The sequence below is a fragment of the Engraulis encrasicolus genome, chromosome 16 (assembly GCF_034702125.1).
Source record: "Engraulis encrasicolus isolate BLACKSEA-1 chromosome 16, IST_EnEncr_1.0, whole genome shotgun sequence".
NCBI lineage: Eukaryota > Metazoa > Chordata > Actinopteri > Clupeiformes > Engraulidae > Engraulis > Engraulis encrasicolus.
In genome coordinates, this window is record NC_085872.1 from 32955876 (window position 1) to 32970875 (window position 15000).

The window sequence follows — 15000 nt, forward strand, 5'->3', positions numbered from 1 at the left end:
GGTCAGGGCACCTTGGGTGTTCCTCACCACTCATCTCCCCTTTGTCCACCCCATCCTCTGGCATTCGAGTCACACATGTGCGCTCTTTGGCCCCCCCACCCCCACTCCTCCATGCTAAGAATGCCTATTTGCTGCTAAAAAAAGGAAGCCCTTTGACTTTGACATCCGTGGGGCAAAGCACGTACACTAACAGAGCACTGAGACATGTCATGCAAGGGTAACAAAAGTAACATTCATTGTGGAATGACCCTATTTAGCTGCTCTCGGAACTGGAATGTACAACTCGGGTACAAGTGCCACTCCAATGTAGCATTGAACACAAAGAGCATGTTGACCATTCTATCCATGACCTTGACTTTAGCAGTTGGTCCCTCATCATGCCAGTTTAAAGCAACAGTAAGTCGTTTCTTTCCCCTGTTACAAATCTGTTCGCTACAGACCTGTTATTTTCAGATTGAAAATACCATCTTTAATTACGTTAATGGCGCAAAACAGACAGGAATAGTTAAAAAAAAAATGATATCCGCCACAGCATCTGACCAGAATGATGAAAAAAATGTGACTCTAATTTGATGACACAACAAAGCAGAGCACATGTTATCTAACACATGGCAGTGTAAATGGAGTGTGCAGTGTAAATACAGTGCTGCTTGTGTGTGTGTGTGTGTGTGTGTGTGTGTGTGTGTGTGTGTGTGTGTGTGTGTGTGTGTGTGTGTGTGTGTGTGTGTGTGTGTGTGTGTGTGTGTGTGTGTGTGTGTGTGTGTGTGTGTGTGTGTGTGTGTGTGTGTGCGCGTGCCTCTGTGTGCATGTGGATGTGTGCCTGTGTGTGTGTGCTGGGTGGCTATCACAATGACCAATCTCACTTGTGTTTACCTGGTACACTTATGTAATCCAGGGAGGGAGGAATTGCAGGAACGCAAAACACTCTCACATGTTGTACAGTAGAGTGGCAGGGCCCAAAAAGCCATAGGCAAACAACCCTTCACGTCCAGACACACAATCCCCCTTCCTCACACCACATGCATGTGTGGCGAGTATGTGCGGGCACATATGCACGCCCGCGCACCTGCACGCATGGAGGCATTCACATGCTTTACAATGCTTTCCTAATGTATAGAGTAGAGTAGAGAAGATTGGAATAAAGAGTAGAATAAAGTGAAATGCATTAATCCCGAAGGAAATTCAGATGTCTAGTAGCATACACAAATACAAATTCAATGGGGAATGGGGTGAGGGGGGTGGGGGGGTGTTGATCAGCAGGCATAGGCAAGTCAGATAACGGGCGCAGATGAGTGGGGAGTGGGATTTGGCAGATCAGTAGCCTCCGTAAAGGAGAAAGGTAGAGATAGGTGCGAGAGGTAGAGATAGTTATGCTGCCCAGTCACCTATGACAATCTCTCTCTGTGGATCTTTTTTTTAAAATCAAATTTGATTTGCCTCTCTAGCTGTTTTTTCAAACATAAGCAACAGTAGCGAAGCCCCACTACTTGGCACAAAACTTATAGGGAGCAGCGAAAAGAGGTCTGTCCTGGCAGGAAACGCAAACAAATAAGACAGATCAACATGTCACTTCTGCTAGTTTCCGGGCCTTCTGTCTGTCTTCCGTGGGTCCCTGTAACCCGTTTAGCTTCTCGTGTTCATGTCATTATTGCCCACAAACTGAATTATGCCTCATCTCAACAACAAAGCCCAGCCTGACTGTGAGACTGCATTAGCTACAGTAAAAATCTCTATCGCTCTCTCTCTCTCTGTCTATCTTGGTCTCTATTTCTGTCGTTCTCTCTGGTGCGCACTTTTGTGTTGCTGTGTTATTGTGCATCATGTTTAAACTTCAATATTTTCAGGGATGGGATATCGGTATCGGTGTATCGGTATCGGGTTCAGATATCAACATAATTCAGAGATCGGATCGGATCGGAATTTTCCCAAAGTATCGGAATTTTCCTGATACAGACATTGAGCCAGGTGTAATGTTAATTTCACTTGCATATTAGTTTTCAGGATGAGATTGTTACTTTTTTTACTTGTTACTTTTTTACGTATTAATTGGTTTCCTGTTCTTCTGACTTCCTTTTCTGATCAAATAGTCTACTTGGGCCTACCTCAAGTTGAAACCCATGAATGTGGTTTTGGTATAGGATCGGAGTAGTATCTGTATCGGCAGATATCCAAATTTAGATATCGGGATCGGATCAGAAGTGAAAAATATGCATCGATGCATCCCTAATTTTCACCCATCCATACTGTATGCTTGTCTGTATTGAAGTCAGCATATTTGGGTGTGCATGAGCCAAGTGCATGTCCTCGTGCCAGCTCCTCACGTGTGTGGATGCATCTGCACATAGATGCTATCCTTCAATCCCATGGCCATCCTGTTTAATTACATTACCCAGACCCCTCCACTCATGTGCATTCCACACTCCCTCCCTCCCTCTCTGTCTGTATTCCTTCCTCCCTCTCTACTTCTGTTCATCATCCTGTCTTCATTCCTTCTCCCTAATAAAAATAACTCAGTTTGGACAATGACCTATATTTCTTTTGCGGCCAGGTAGGCTGAGAGTTTTCAGCAGTTAACAGCAGCAATGCTGTAAGAGCCATTTTTTAATTTCGATTTGAAGGTGCATCATGTCATTGTGCTACAGGAACACTTGAACTTTTTATTGATTTTCTGTTGATCATACTTAAAGGGGCACAAGGTAGGATGACGTCGTTTGCGCGGTGCCCGTGGCATGGCTGTCTCAAAATCTACATCGTAATGAAAAAATGCTGTTCAAATAAACTTGCTGTGAGAATGTTTTTCATCGCGAAATGCCAGCAGTTGATACAGATACATTAGGCGCGACACTCGTTCGGACCGCTCTGTCAAAAAATTGCATTCGGGATTTTCTGCCCGTGGAAGTGGTTGCGAGACTCATCGTTCACTTACTAATGATTCCTATAACCATCGGCCGACTCGGGACAGTGATTAATTAAGTTTTAAGCCTACCTGGAGCCCCTTTAAGAGTCAGAGCTGCAGAGCGGAAACAATAGATTATGTTTGGATGACCTGGTGGCTACACAGCTTCTTTACAAGCTTAAGCTAATAGGAAAGTTTAAAAGCTAGAACCTTAAAGTATTATAAGTTAAGAATATATACATTTTTAGTCTTGAATTAAAGGAACACTCCATTGTGTTTCAATAATAAAGTGAGACACGGTGGACTCACGGTGGACTCACGGTGGACTCAGGAAGAACTCACCTCAGGTAAGAGAAGAACATACTTCATTATTTTAACACGGTGGACTGTTCCTTTAAGTTGTAACCCATTTTGGATGTACCCTTGAACTAGACTCACCTTGTTTGGAGTTTGTGGTTGCCTGCTACCTCAACCTGCCAACTCTGCCGGCTAACCCCGCCACCTACATTGGGTCCATTCCAGTATCAAAATTCCTCTCTTCTCTTGTGCTTGTGTCCTCTTGATTACGTCACAAGACGTCACTGATGATATACACGTAACTTTAATTCGAAATCTTGCAAAAGCAGAATTCAAAGCTGATTTTCTCATTTGCAATCGGGGTGTTGAATGGGAAAAAGTCAGCCAAAAGTTGCTGTGCCTATAGGCGGATAGCATTGAAAGTTTATTGTTTTCTCCCGGGAGGTGGGGCATCCGTGAAGTGGGAAGTTAAAGGATGGGAGTTTGGATAATGGAATACAATGGACCCATGGCCAGCTCTGCCTACCTTCCATCCATCCATTCCATCAATCCTTGAGCCGTTCCTCTGAAAAGATACACATTTGTTTATTTGAAAGATTTTGAAAGAAAGCCACCAAGGTCTGTAATTTGAAATTGAACACAACATATGAGGACAGGTTTAGATACATATTGTCTGTGTCCTCCAAGTAGAGAGAGATAGCAGCCAATGCTAGATGCACGTGTTGGTGACTTGGTGACAAAAAGACAGACAGACACAGACGGACAGATGGACAGACAAGGCCATTGCAATACCTGGCTCAACCCTACAACACTCTAAGATGCTTTTGCGATTAGGTATGTTAACCTCACAGTTATTGTGTTTTCTGTATTATCGCGGTTTTGAAAAGTTCTGTTAAATATGTTTAGAAAGCAGTGATAGTCTATACAAACAGAAATAGTTCCAAGAACGTGCAAGGAGCGCTCATATTTAAACATAAAGACAAAACCATATAAAAATCCCATGTTTAAAGGCACAATACCTTAACTGCTTATCATTCTAGCAATTCACTATGATTCCAGCTTTGACATTAGGTGTTAGGCGACAGTGTGCCTCTGTAACAACATCAGCAGACTTGGATGAGAGGTTGGAAAGCCTTATGGTGTCACGGTGTAGGGTACGGTTATCCGGTACGGTACAGTATTTTTCAATATTTCAATAGGTAATTATTATTGTCAGCACTTTAAACCACGGTGTAACAGTATATTGGTTATCCTTGACACCCCTATTTGTGATGTTTGGCTTGATTTAGATTGATCCTCAATGAGGTCTTCAAGAAATCTCTTTTGTTCGTCTGTCTTGGAGACATGGATTATTGTATGTTATGTAATCTTGTTTATTTTCTCTTTCATCATTACTAGGTTTCGCACAGATATCCACCTTAAAATATCCGGACATTTTTAATAGTAAGTTAACAAGGGTCAGATAAGGCCTGGCAAGTCCAGTATCTGAGGGAATCATTTTGTCATTGCGCTCTCTCTCTCTCTCTCTCTCTCTCTCTCTCTCTCTCTCTCTCTCTCTCTCTCTCTCTCTCTCTCTCTCTCTCTCTTTCTTTCTCTTTCTCTTTCTCTCTCTCTTTTTGTCTGATTACGACAGTGTACACCACACAACCACTGAAGTCCTTCACCATAACTGACATGACTCAAACACAGAGGAATTTTGGAGCTTTCCACATATCCATCTTACTGAGAAATGAAACAATTACCAAGAAATGTGCAGTGTACCCCCCTGCAGTTTGAGGAAACTGAGATGGTGTTATGCTAGTAACTGTAAGTGACGGGGTGAAGGGCACATAAACATTCTGGTGGGTACCCTGCAGTGACATCATCGCAGCTGGCTGCCAAATGGAATGCAGAGTGCTACGTCAGTGGCCACTTTATTCCAAAGGTTTATTGGTTGGCTTTTAGTGGGGAGGATGAGATTAAGGTCGCACCTTATGCAAGGGTCATGTTATTGACAGCAAGGAATGCTGACTGCTGTTTAGTGCAAAAGCAACTACGTAGAAGGGCTAATTGTGGTATGGCGTGATACAAAGTTCCGGGTGAATGCACAGGAATACAGACACAGACACACTCGCATAAGGGGAGAGAGGGAAGGAGAAAGAGGAGAGGGGGAGGAGAAAAGCATGACAAGAATGTTGTATACAGTACACACAGGACGGCAGACTGATAATTCTTCCATGGAGTTGATGCCAGATGGATGACCTAATGCTATAGTACTTCAACGACTAAAACCAGAGGTCTGTTTTGCTGTTATCACCTAAACACACACAGATATACAGACAGGCGAGCACACCCAAACACGCGCACGCACGCACGCACGCACGCACGCACGCACGCACGCACGCACGCACGCACGCACGCACGCACACACACACACACACACACACACACACACACACACACATTACTTTACTTTTGAAAACAAAACATTGTGTTTCACAGTGTGAGGTGAAGGACAATCAGTGTCTTACAGTCTTTCGGTTGGAAGTGTAGTTGACAGCAACTGGAGTACCTGGGTACTCGGTATATTTCCAAGAGCAAGCAAGCACAAGCATGTGGCGAGGTTCAATTTCCACAACATATAAATCTAAGCCCCGTGACACTGAACGTAAACACAGGCGAGAGAGAGAGGTGCCAACCCTCTGTGGTTCAGCTGAGGATGCTGTCAAACGTGCCATAGCCTTTCTTCACCCAGGCCACAGACCTTAATCTCACTGCATTTGGATGAATTAGCTATTACCTTCATGAACTAATCTTGGTATTTGCTCGCTCACATGGTCTACGTGACAAATTCAAGCACACAAACTGAAAACAGACAGGCAGAGACAAACAACAAAACACACACAGACACACAGAAATACGCGCGCACACAGACACACAGACACACTTAAGGCCAACAGTCATAAAATGTTTATGACATGGACATAATGTTTATGACACGTGCATAACTGTGCCATGACACTATTATGACACTGTAATGACATGCTTATGACACCGGCGTCGAGTTAAGTGTTACTGAGAAATTTAGAATAAAGACGCGAATGTCACTCTTTTATATTAGTCTTTTCTGAGTTACTCCTTAGCTTTGCCCTCAACCATCTTAACAATCCCATCCTTTGCTTCATATTCTCTCTCTCTCTCTCTCTCTCTCTCTCTCTCTCTCTCTCTCGACCCCACAAACTCCTTTTCCCTATTGTAACACGTCCGCTTTGAATGCGCATTTTGACCCCTTTGTTACTGTGAAGTGACTCAGAACCCTACAAATGGCTAATTACTAGCTTTAGTATCTGACTCTAGAATGGTTGAGTGCCCTTCCTATTCAGAATTGCCCACCTTCTCCCCCCGCACACTTTTTCTGCAATGTGTGTGTGTGTGTGTGTGTGTGTGTGTGTGTGTGTGTGTGTGTGTGTGTGTGTGTGTGTGTGTGTGTGTGTGTGTGTGTCTGTGTGTCTGTGTGTGTGCATGCGTGCAATGTGTGTGTGACTGAAGTCTTAATCACAAGTGGTAAACTGAAATGATACCGATAAGCTTGTTCACTAAACAGTCTTTAGATTTCGTTGAAAAGCGTTTATGAAAAAATGAGCCAACAGGAAAATGACTTTTCACATTCTTTGGTCTAGATTAACTAACAAACATAATCAGGGAATCATCACAATTAATTCCAAAAGGCCATGCACATGTCTGAGAGAGGACCTGAACCCCACATTCAAATGCTGTGTGGTTTGTACTGAGGCAAAACTGGACATTACCAAACAGGCATGAAACTTTATGTACCTAGTGTATGATCAGAGGAGAGGGTTCTGTCTGTCAAAACACCTTGGCCAGGCCTGCTGTTATAAACCAGCTCTGCCCCCAACCCTCAACCTCACCCCAATCCTGTCTTTCTTTCCATCACTTTCTTCCATTTCATTAGATATTCATCTAAACTTGTGTTTTTTTTGCACACCTTAGCTGGAAAGTCATAGGAGATGGCCCATGGGTCACTCGTCGAACAATTTAAAAAGACTTCCGCTCACTAAAAAAATACCTGATGAAAATCTAGAACCGAAACGTTGTGTGTTAAAGAAAACAGCAAAATGGTCAGTGAACAGGAATCTTTAGATAGGCTATCGCCTGATTAGATATTTATTTAACATTCATTTCAACAACCTCCACAGCCATCTTGTAAGGTTGGCCTCTAATTTAATCAGTTCATGGACCCTTTTATAGCATGTCAACATGTAAAATGTTGTGCTATTCCATACAGTTAAAAGTGCACTGTGTGAGATGGTGGCCAGAGTAGGTATTGGAACTACACTGTTCAGTGAAATTGTGCTGTCTACTACCAAATGTGATATCTTCATGACAAATTACTAATTAAGGAACTAATATTTACTAGTATGACCAAAGTTCAGTAGGCCTAAGTATTTCAGCTAAAACGTCCTATTTCTGGAAATCAAAATGGCGGACCATGGAGAAGATCCCACTTTTCATGTCATAATGAATACTTAGAATTTGATGGTGGTAAACTGGTAAAAAGGTAACATTAGTGAATGGGCAGCATGAATTATTACACAGTGCACCTTTAACAAACAAAAAAATCTGAGCTGTAAAGATGGAATGACAGAAGGACTTACATGGCCGGGCAGCCAGTATATTAAATGAAACAGTCATGTTTCTAGACTCACCCCACTCTTGGGTATGGCACCTGAGGGACACGCATGGCCAGTTAAGGATGACGATGACGACAGGCGATGAAGAGACGAGTGGAGAGACTGGGTGGACACAGACACGCTTCCTGCCTCACTCAGGGCTCCCAAGTCCATCTCCTGCCCAGGAAACCAGATCAGATCAAACAACAAGTAATTCACAAACAAGCCCTTCAGAGATGAGGCCAGTGTAGGATACAGTTACACGAGACAGGCACAGATCAATGTGATCAATGCTACTAGCTACTAGCACAGCTATGTACTGTAGAGCTGGTCATTTTACACAGCAAACAAGAGCACTTGTGGAGAGCAGACCACTTCCAAGCCAGTTCAGATCAGCACCGTAATTTACTGGGCTTGACTTATTGGACTTATTGGCCAAATTTCTGAATGATATATATATTCATACGATGGTGAGTAATTTTGCACACCAACCAGCAAATCAATAATCAATAAATAAATCAACAAACAATGGTGAGAGCATGACGTAATTGGCAAAGGTATAACATCTCACAATACACTTGGCCTTACATATTGACTTTACATAATATGAAGTGAAATCTAAACTAAGATCCTAAACAAAGAACTTGCATCCGGGTGACACTAGGAGTGCATTTTTTTTTCCATTTCTGCTTTCATTGCCATAATTTCAAACCGTGTAATATTTTGATTTGCTTACCGAGGTGTCCTTCCTCCGGAGGGTGGGAGTGCTGGTGATGGAGGAGGTGCTGCTCAGAGCGCTCTCGATCTCTTGATCCAACTGATCCAACTTCATGATCAGGAGGACCATGGAGTCCAGCCGGGAACGCTCTCGCTCCTCCCTGGAGCTCTGTGTGGATGAGGGAGAGGGGAGGGATGGTGAGAGTGGCAGGGGTACACACACACATACACACACACGTACACGCGCGCAAACGCACACACGCACGCACGCACGCACGCACGCACGCACGCACACACACACACACACGCACACACACACGCACACACACACACCAAGTGTGGGATGAAGGAAATGATGGAAACTCTTCTGTCAGGACAATAATTTAGCTTGAAACACATGCCCCTCGTTAGGATAACTACACTCATGTCATTTCTCCCTCCCATGTGAGTGGATGTGAGGGCGCATTCTCTGCCGACCAGGCAGGCTGACCTCTCTCTCCCTCTACTCAGGTTTATCAAGTAGCAGAGGCAGCAAATCATCCACCTCAGGCCAGCCGGCCAGCACACAAACACACACAAAGATCCCACAGTGCTCTAGGAGGTTATCTCTGGGCCAGTGATAAATGCGCAGGCACAGGCATATACATACACTTTTTGATATCTCATATCCATAAACACAGACTGAGACACCCACAACCATTATCTCATTCAAGCACAACTGAATGTTCATGCATATGCAAACACACACACACACACGACTATATATACATATATGCAAGCAGGGCCGTAGCAGCAAATTGTCGGCCCTATGTACAATCAGCTCCAATGAGCCCCCCCAGCCATATATCTACTTATTATATGGTTGTGACGTCATCTGTCGAATGCTCCATTCATTTCAACGGGGCTCCCCAACGTTCGGACGTCTGTTATTTTTCGATAACGGACTGGTTGGTCTATAACAGACCGCTGTCAATGGCAACAAGACTTTTCACTGCTAAAGCGACTTTTCAACAAGACTCTAATCAGCTGCTGTGATAGACAGCACCCGTTGTCCTGGCTACCGCTGTCAATGGCAACAAGACGTTCACTGCTAAAGCCACTGGCTTGTATACAAGTCAGTGGCTAAAGCGAATGTTTCATATCACCCAGGGGGTCCGGTCTTTTGTCACTCTAATCAGCTGCTGTGATAGACAACACCTGTCCTGGCTAGCCTACCTAGCTGTTGCCTAGCGGTGTTCCACAACGGCACTGTTTTGTTTTGCGCAGCAACAATCTTAACATTAAATAGGTCTAAAGAAATGTCCCCGCATGTGTGAATCATTTAAGTATATCCATATAATAAGCGGGTTAACTTTCGGCGAGTCGGTCGCTTTGTGGAATAGCAGCACTTCAGAGAGAACAAGACCCCTCCGCTCCGCGTCGGGGTCTAAAGATTCTCTCTGTCGTGCTGCTATTCCACGGTAGCGACCTTCTCGCCGAACGTTAACCCTTACATAATCACTGTTTATGGGCCCCTCTATATACATGGGGCCCTGCGACTCAGTCACACTTTATTCCCCTGAACGACACACCTGCAGGCACCTGCACACACACGCTTACACAGACACGCACGCGCGCACGGACACACACACACACACACACACACACACACACACACACACACACACACACACACACACACACACGCACACGCACACGCACACACACACACACACACACACACACACACACACACACACACACACACACACACACACACACACACACACTTGATTGCTGTTACAGCACTGTGCAATTTAATGTATATTGTCTGTTTTCACATTTAATCACTTTTGAAGGAATCCTTGCTAAAACAACTGGTCATGGGCATATCGCCCGAGAACTTAGTCAATGTAGAATACGCTAACAAAGACACTCTGATCATACTAAAGGACTGTGCATATGCAATGTAAAGTATGTTGGCATACACCATATCATTGCACATACAGTAGGGCTATGTCCTCAGCTCACACCACTTCACATAGTCTATGGACTTGTAAGATAAAGCTCTTGGTAACGGTCCCTGTTAAGACCCAACTCTATCACCCCTCCCTACACATCATGTCCCTGCTATCTTATACAAGTAATGCATGCAGCGTTTGATCCTATGGTAGCAGGACTACCTTTCAAACCCCATCAGAGGGAATTCACATGGGGGCCAAAAATTCATGGAGAATGCATGTGCTCACTGCTAGAGAAATTTCACTTAGCGACCCAACATGGTCTCACAGCACTTGATTCATGTATGTCATGGCTAGCATCTGTAACATGGGAAAGAAATGTGTGAGAGAGCAGCTTGCAATCAGGCAGAAGGGTAGCCATAACACTATTCACAGCATAGCCTACTACATATTGTACACCTTATCCTGCCTATGTTACAAATCACACACAACCGGAACCAATCGAGTAGACAAAATAAAAGGTGCAAGTAGCAGACCGAGGATATACAACATGGGCAAACACACATTTTCTCAGCCAACAGCTCTTCAGCCACTTCAGGTTGGAGGAGCTGTGTCTGTAATTGGACTCTCAAATTGCTTGTGAAGGAGGGTGCTTGAAAGTGGTCAGACATCTCACAGCTGCAGCCGTGCGCACGCATTTGGGACCTCACTCTCAAAATCAGATTTCACACTCACAGTCCTAATCGCCCTGAGTCTTCCTCCCTTCTCGTGTCCCCCAGCCACACTATGATTAAAGTGAGTGTTGCAGCTCGAGGAGTGCTGCTGAATGCCATGTAATGGGTTGATATCCTCCTCTGTTTGTTGGGCCTTTTCTCCTTTCTGCCACTTTGGGCTGTTTTTAGCTTTCCTCGTAGGAATCACAGGGAGTAGCTGTCTTCAGTCTGACTGATCAGAGAAAATAGGTCAGTCTTAACTGCAGCTGGCAAAACACACACAATTCAACCATTCATCACAAGCAGCTATAGCTATATCAGGTCAACTGGCACTTAGGAAAGGAATGGCCTAGGAGTAGAATGCACAACAAACTGAAACGCACATCGGCACCCATTCAAGGCCTGTGTTTACGCTCCTATTCACACATACGGAGTAATAGGCCCAACTAGACACAGATACAGTAGGCAGAATGCATACAGTACAGGCATACAGACATACACACTCACGTGCGCATGCGCATGCACACGCGCGCGCGCACACACACACACACACACACACACACACACACACACACACACACACACACATACTGACAGACAGACACATGTACACTTGCATGCACGCACACGCATGCACTCTCTCTCTCTCTCACACACACACACACACACACACCATATACAGAATTACAGTAGGCCTCTCACACATCATTGTATATATCATGCATGCTTGTGTCATACATTTTCATTCTTAATTCTCTCTTTCTAGTCTTTTGAGTATTCATTAATCTTGGTTATATCCCCCTTCTCTCTCTTTGTGTATACACATCTTGTATTCTTTTCTTTCCTCTCTATGCTCACTCCTTTTCCTGTCCTTTTCAGTACCCTCACTCTGAGGAACAGCTGTGTCTGTTCCATGCAGACTACTCTTCCCTAAGAGGTCTAACACTGACCTCAAGTGGTGACTTGCAATAACACACACAGAGAATTTGAAGACCCTCCTAGACCCTCCGATATTCTGTGTTAAATACACAGAGTGTATATGCACCCTCAAAAAAGCACAAATAGCTTATATCCAACCAGTCACCCGTTTTTTAACCTTTTTTCACTGACATTTTTACTTTACTTTGTCTTCTTATGACTCAGTCTGTGGCAGGTCCCTTACTCTAATAGAATAGTTTGTGACAATGGGTGGAATCTTGAGCACAAGGTGTACCCTCCTGACTACTGGGGTGAATTTCTAGTTGAAAACTGAATGACGTCATCCATTAGTCATTGATAAAACATTCATTCTCTGGTCTGACATTTTGCCTGATATTTTAATTGGTATAACTTCTGCTAAAGAGACATCTTTCAAATTAAATATGTATTTGCCTAAATAATTATTTTTTTAAAAACTTTTTGATGTTATTTATGATAGGACAGTGAAGGTGGTGACAGGAAGCGAGTGGGGAGAGAGAGACGGGGATGGGCCGGCAAAAGACCCGGGCCAGGAATCGAACCCAGGTTAGCCGCATGATAGACGAGTGCCCTACCGTTTGGCCATGGCAGGGCCGTATTTGCCTAAATTACAGAAAAAGAGTCAGAAGGGAAAAAGACACATTCATCATTTCATCTTATGTGTACCTGACCTTCTAAACATTTGCAACCATGCCCACGTTTTTTATTTTATATGGGCTAACTCCACACACACACGTAGTACTACAAAAAACAATTTAGGAAAACATAGAGGTTGCAAATGGAGGTTCTAAAAGGCAAGCCAAAGTGGTAAGTCAATCACTAACTGCAAACACACACACACACAGAGAGAGAGAGAGAGAGAGAGAGAGAGAGAGAGAGAGAGAGAGAGAGAGAGAGAGAGAGAGAGAGAGAGAGAGAGAGAGAGAGAGAGAGAGAGAGAGAGAGACACACACACACACACACACACACACACACACACACACACACACACACACACACACACACACACACACACACACACACACACACACACACACACACACACACACACACACACACACACACACACACACACACACACACACAGAGAGATTTGCATAAAAAATGGTTGAAAAGGCAGCGGTGGAATAATGAATGACAAAACAACACCATTCCCAATAATAATAACCCAGTGAGTGAATAATGCATGAGAATCTTAGTCACTGCATAAGGGCTGTGGGATTCTATTTTCCCCCCATATTCATTTAGCAGATGGGTGGAAAGCAGTAATTGAATTGCAATTTGTTTTTTGTTTTTTTTTGGGCAAGGGGGTGTGTGCACCTTCCTTTTGGCTGGGTATGTATACTGGCAGCTTGGCACACTGGAGGGCACAGGGAGTGAGATGAAAAAACAGAAAGACACACAGAACGAACAGAAAGAAAAACAAATTGACAGAGTGAGGGAGAGCAAGGGAAAAGTAATAACAAGAGAACAGGAATGGCGGAAAGAGTATAGCTCCTGAGCGTGAAACCATCCAGATGGGAACCCCAACCTGCTTAGCAGGACAAGTGGCAGAGCCAGAGCCCGGGCAGAGAGCAGTGACCAAGCTGAGTAGCACAGGCAGGGCTCGAGTTGGGAAGGGATGAGGGGGGATGTCATCCCCCCAACAATGAAAATGGTCTAATCATCGCCCTCAATGAAAATGGGGGAGCGTACCTATGTTCCCCATATGTTCCCCTGGTTTCGTATGGGACCGGGGAACTTAGGACACCTTTTCTAAAAAAAAGGGTTCTATGTTCCCCGCATTGTATGTTTCCGAGTTTTCAAATTTGTGCCCTGACCAAAACCATCCCTAAACCTAACCTGTCAGTAATTGCAAAGTTTCTGAGTTGTAAATTTGTGCCCTGACCAAAACTATCCCTAAACCTAACCTGTCAGAAGTGCAACAACAACCTGCGCTTTGCCATGCGGCAGCAGTCTACTTGGAAGCAGCAGGGAACATAGAATCCAGGGAACATAGGACCTGGGGAACATAGGGATGACCCCGAAAATGGTCAAAAATCATCCCCCTCTAAAACAGGCCTCCCTTCTTCGCATATTGTGTTAAAATTGCACTTTTAACGACTACATTTTCAAAAATTTCTCGGGGGACGAACCCCCAATAATCAGAATCAATCTCTGACCATCCCCTTTGCTTTGATTTTACAACTCGACCACTGACTACAGGTATACACTGGCTAGGGAAGGAGAGAGAGAAAACGAAAGGGAATGACATCGCACAGAGCGGATAGAGAGAAATTGCACAGGCGATGTAATTGCAAGCAGGTAGATGGAAATTGCAGGCTTTTAGTCCCGACAGTTAGAGAAAGCAGCTCCCGCCACCTTTTCTCATCATTCTTCTCCCATCCTGGCTGTCATCCCGGTTAAATGAAACTGCTTCCCTGGCCCGCCCTTGCTGAATTACAAGCAGTAATTAAATGAGTGTAAGGTGAAAATATTTAGTGAAATAGCAGTGGAGGGAAAACTGTTCTAGCAGTGTAGAAGGTGGAGGGATGAGGCTGATGATGATGTCAACTGGTGTATTTCATTATCGTAGACTACAAAGTTTAAATCAGCATTTCCTATTCCTCCCTGAGTTTCTCATACTCAAAAAGTCATATCGTGTAATGATTAATGGCACAATATCCATTACAGTAGAGAAAAGGTTTATTTTTGTTTGGAGCAGGCTAAAAAATGGGACAAGCTAATCCCATTTCCCCTCTTATTGGATAAGGAGCCTCTAAGGCAAACGTGTCTGTGTCATAGGCACTGAGCTGCACAGTGCTAAGAAT

The 15000-nt window shown here is 44.1% G+C and overlaps 1 protein-coding gene across 2 annotated transcripts in view; it reads right to left on the reverse strand.

The window, feature by feature from the left end:
- dlc1 (DLC1 Rho GTPase activating protein) overlaps positions 1–15000 on the reverse strand; it is a 126839-nt gene that overhangs the window by 91723 nt on the left and 20116 nt on the right. The window contains exons 3-4 of one of the 2 annotated variants that reach the window (XM_063219408.1): positions 8600–8749; positions 7900–8040 (exon numbers count right to left, since the gene is read on the reverse strand). The exons of the other annotated variant lie outside the window; for it this stretch is intronic. Coding sequence (XP_063075478.1) covers positions 7900–8040; positions 8600–8749 — 291 coding nt within the window. The remainder of the gene's footprint in view (positions 1–7899; positions 8041–8599; positions 8750–15000) is intronic. 2 annotated transcript variants of the gene reach the window in all.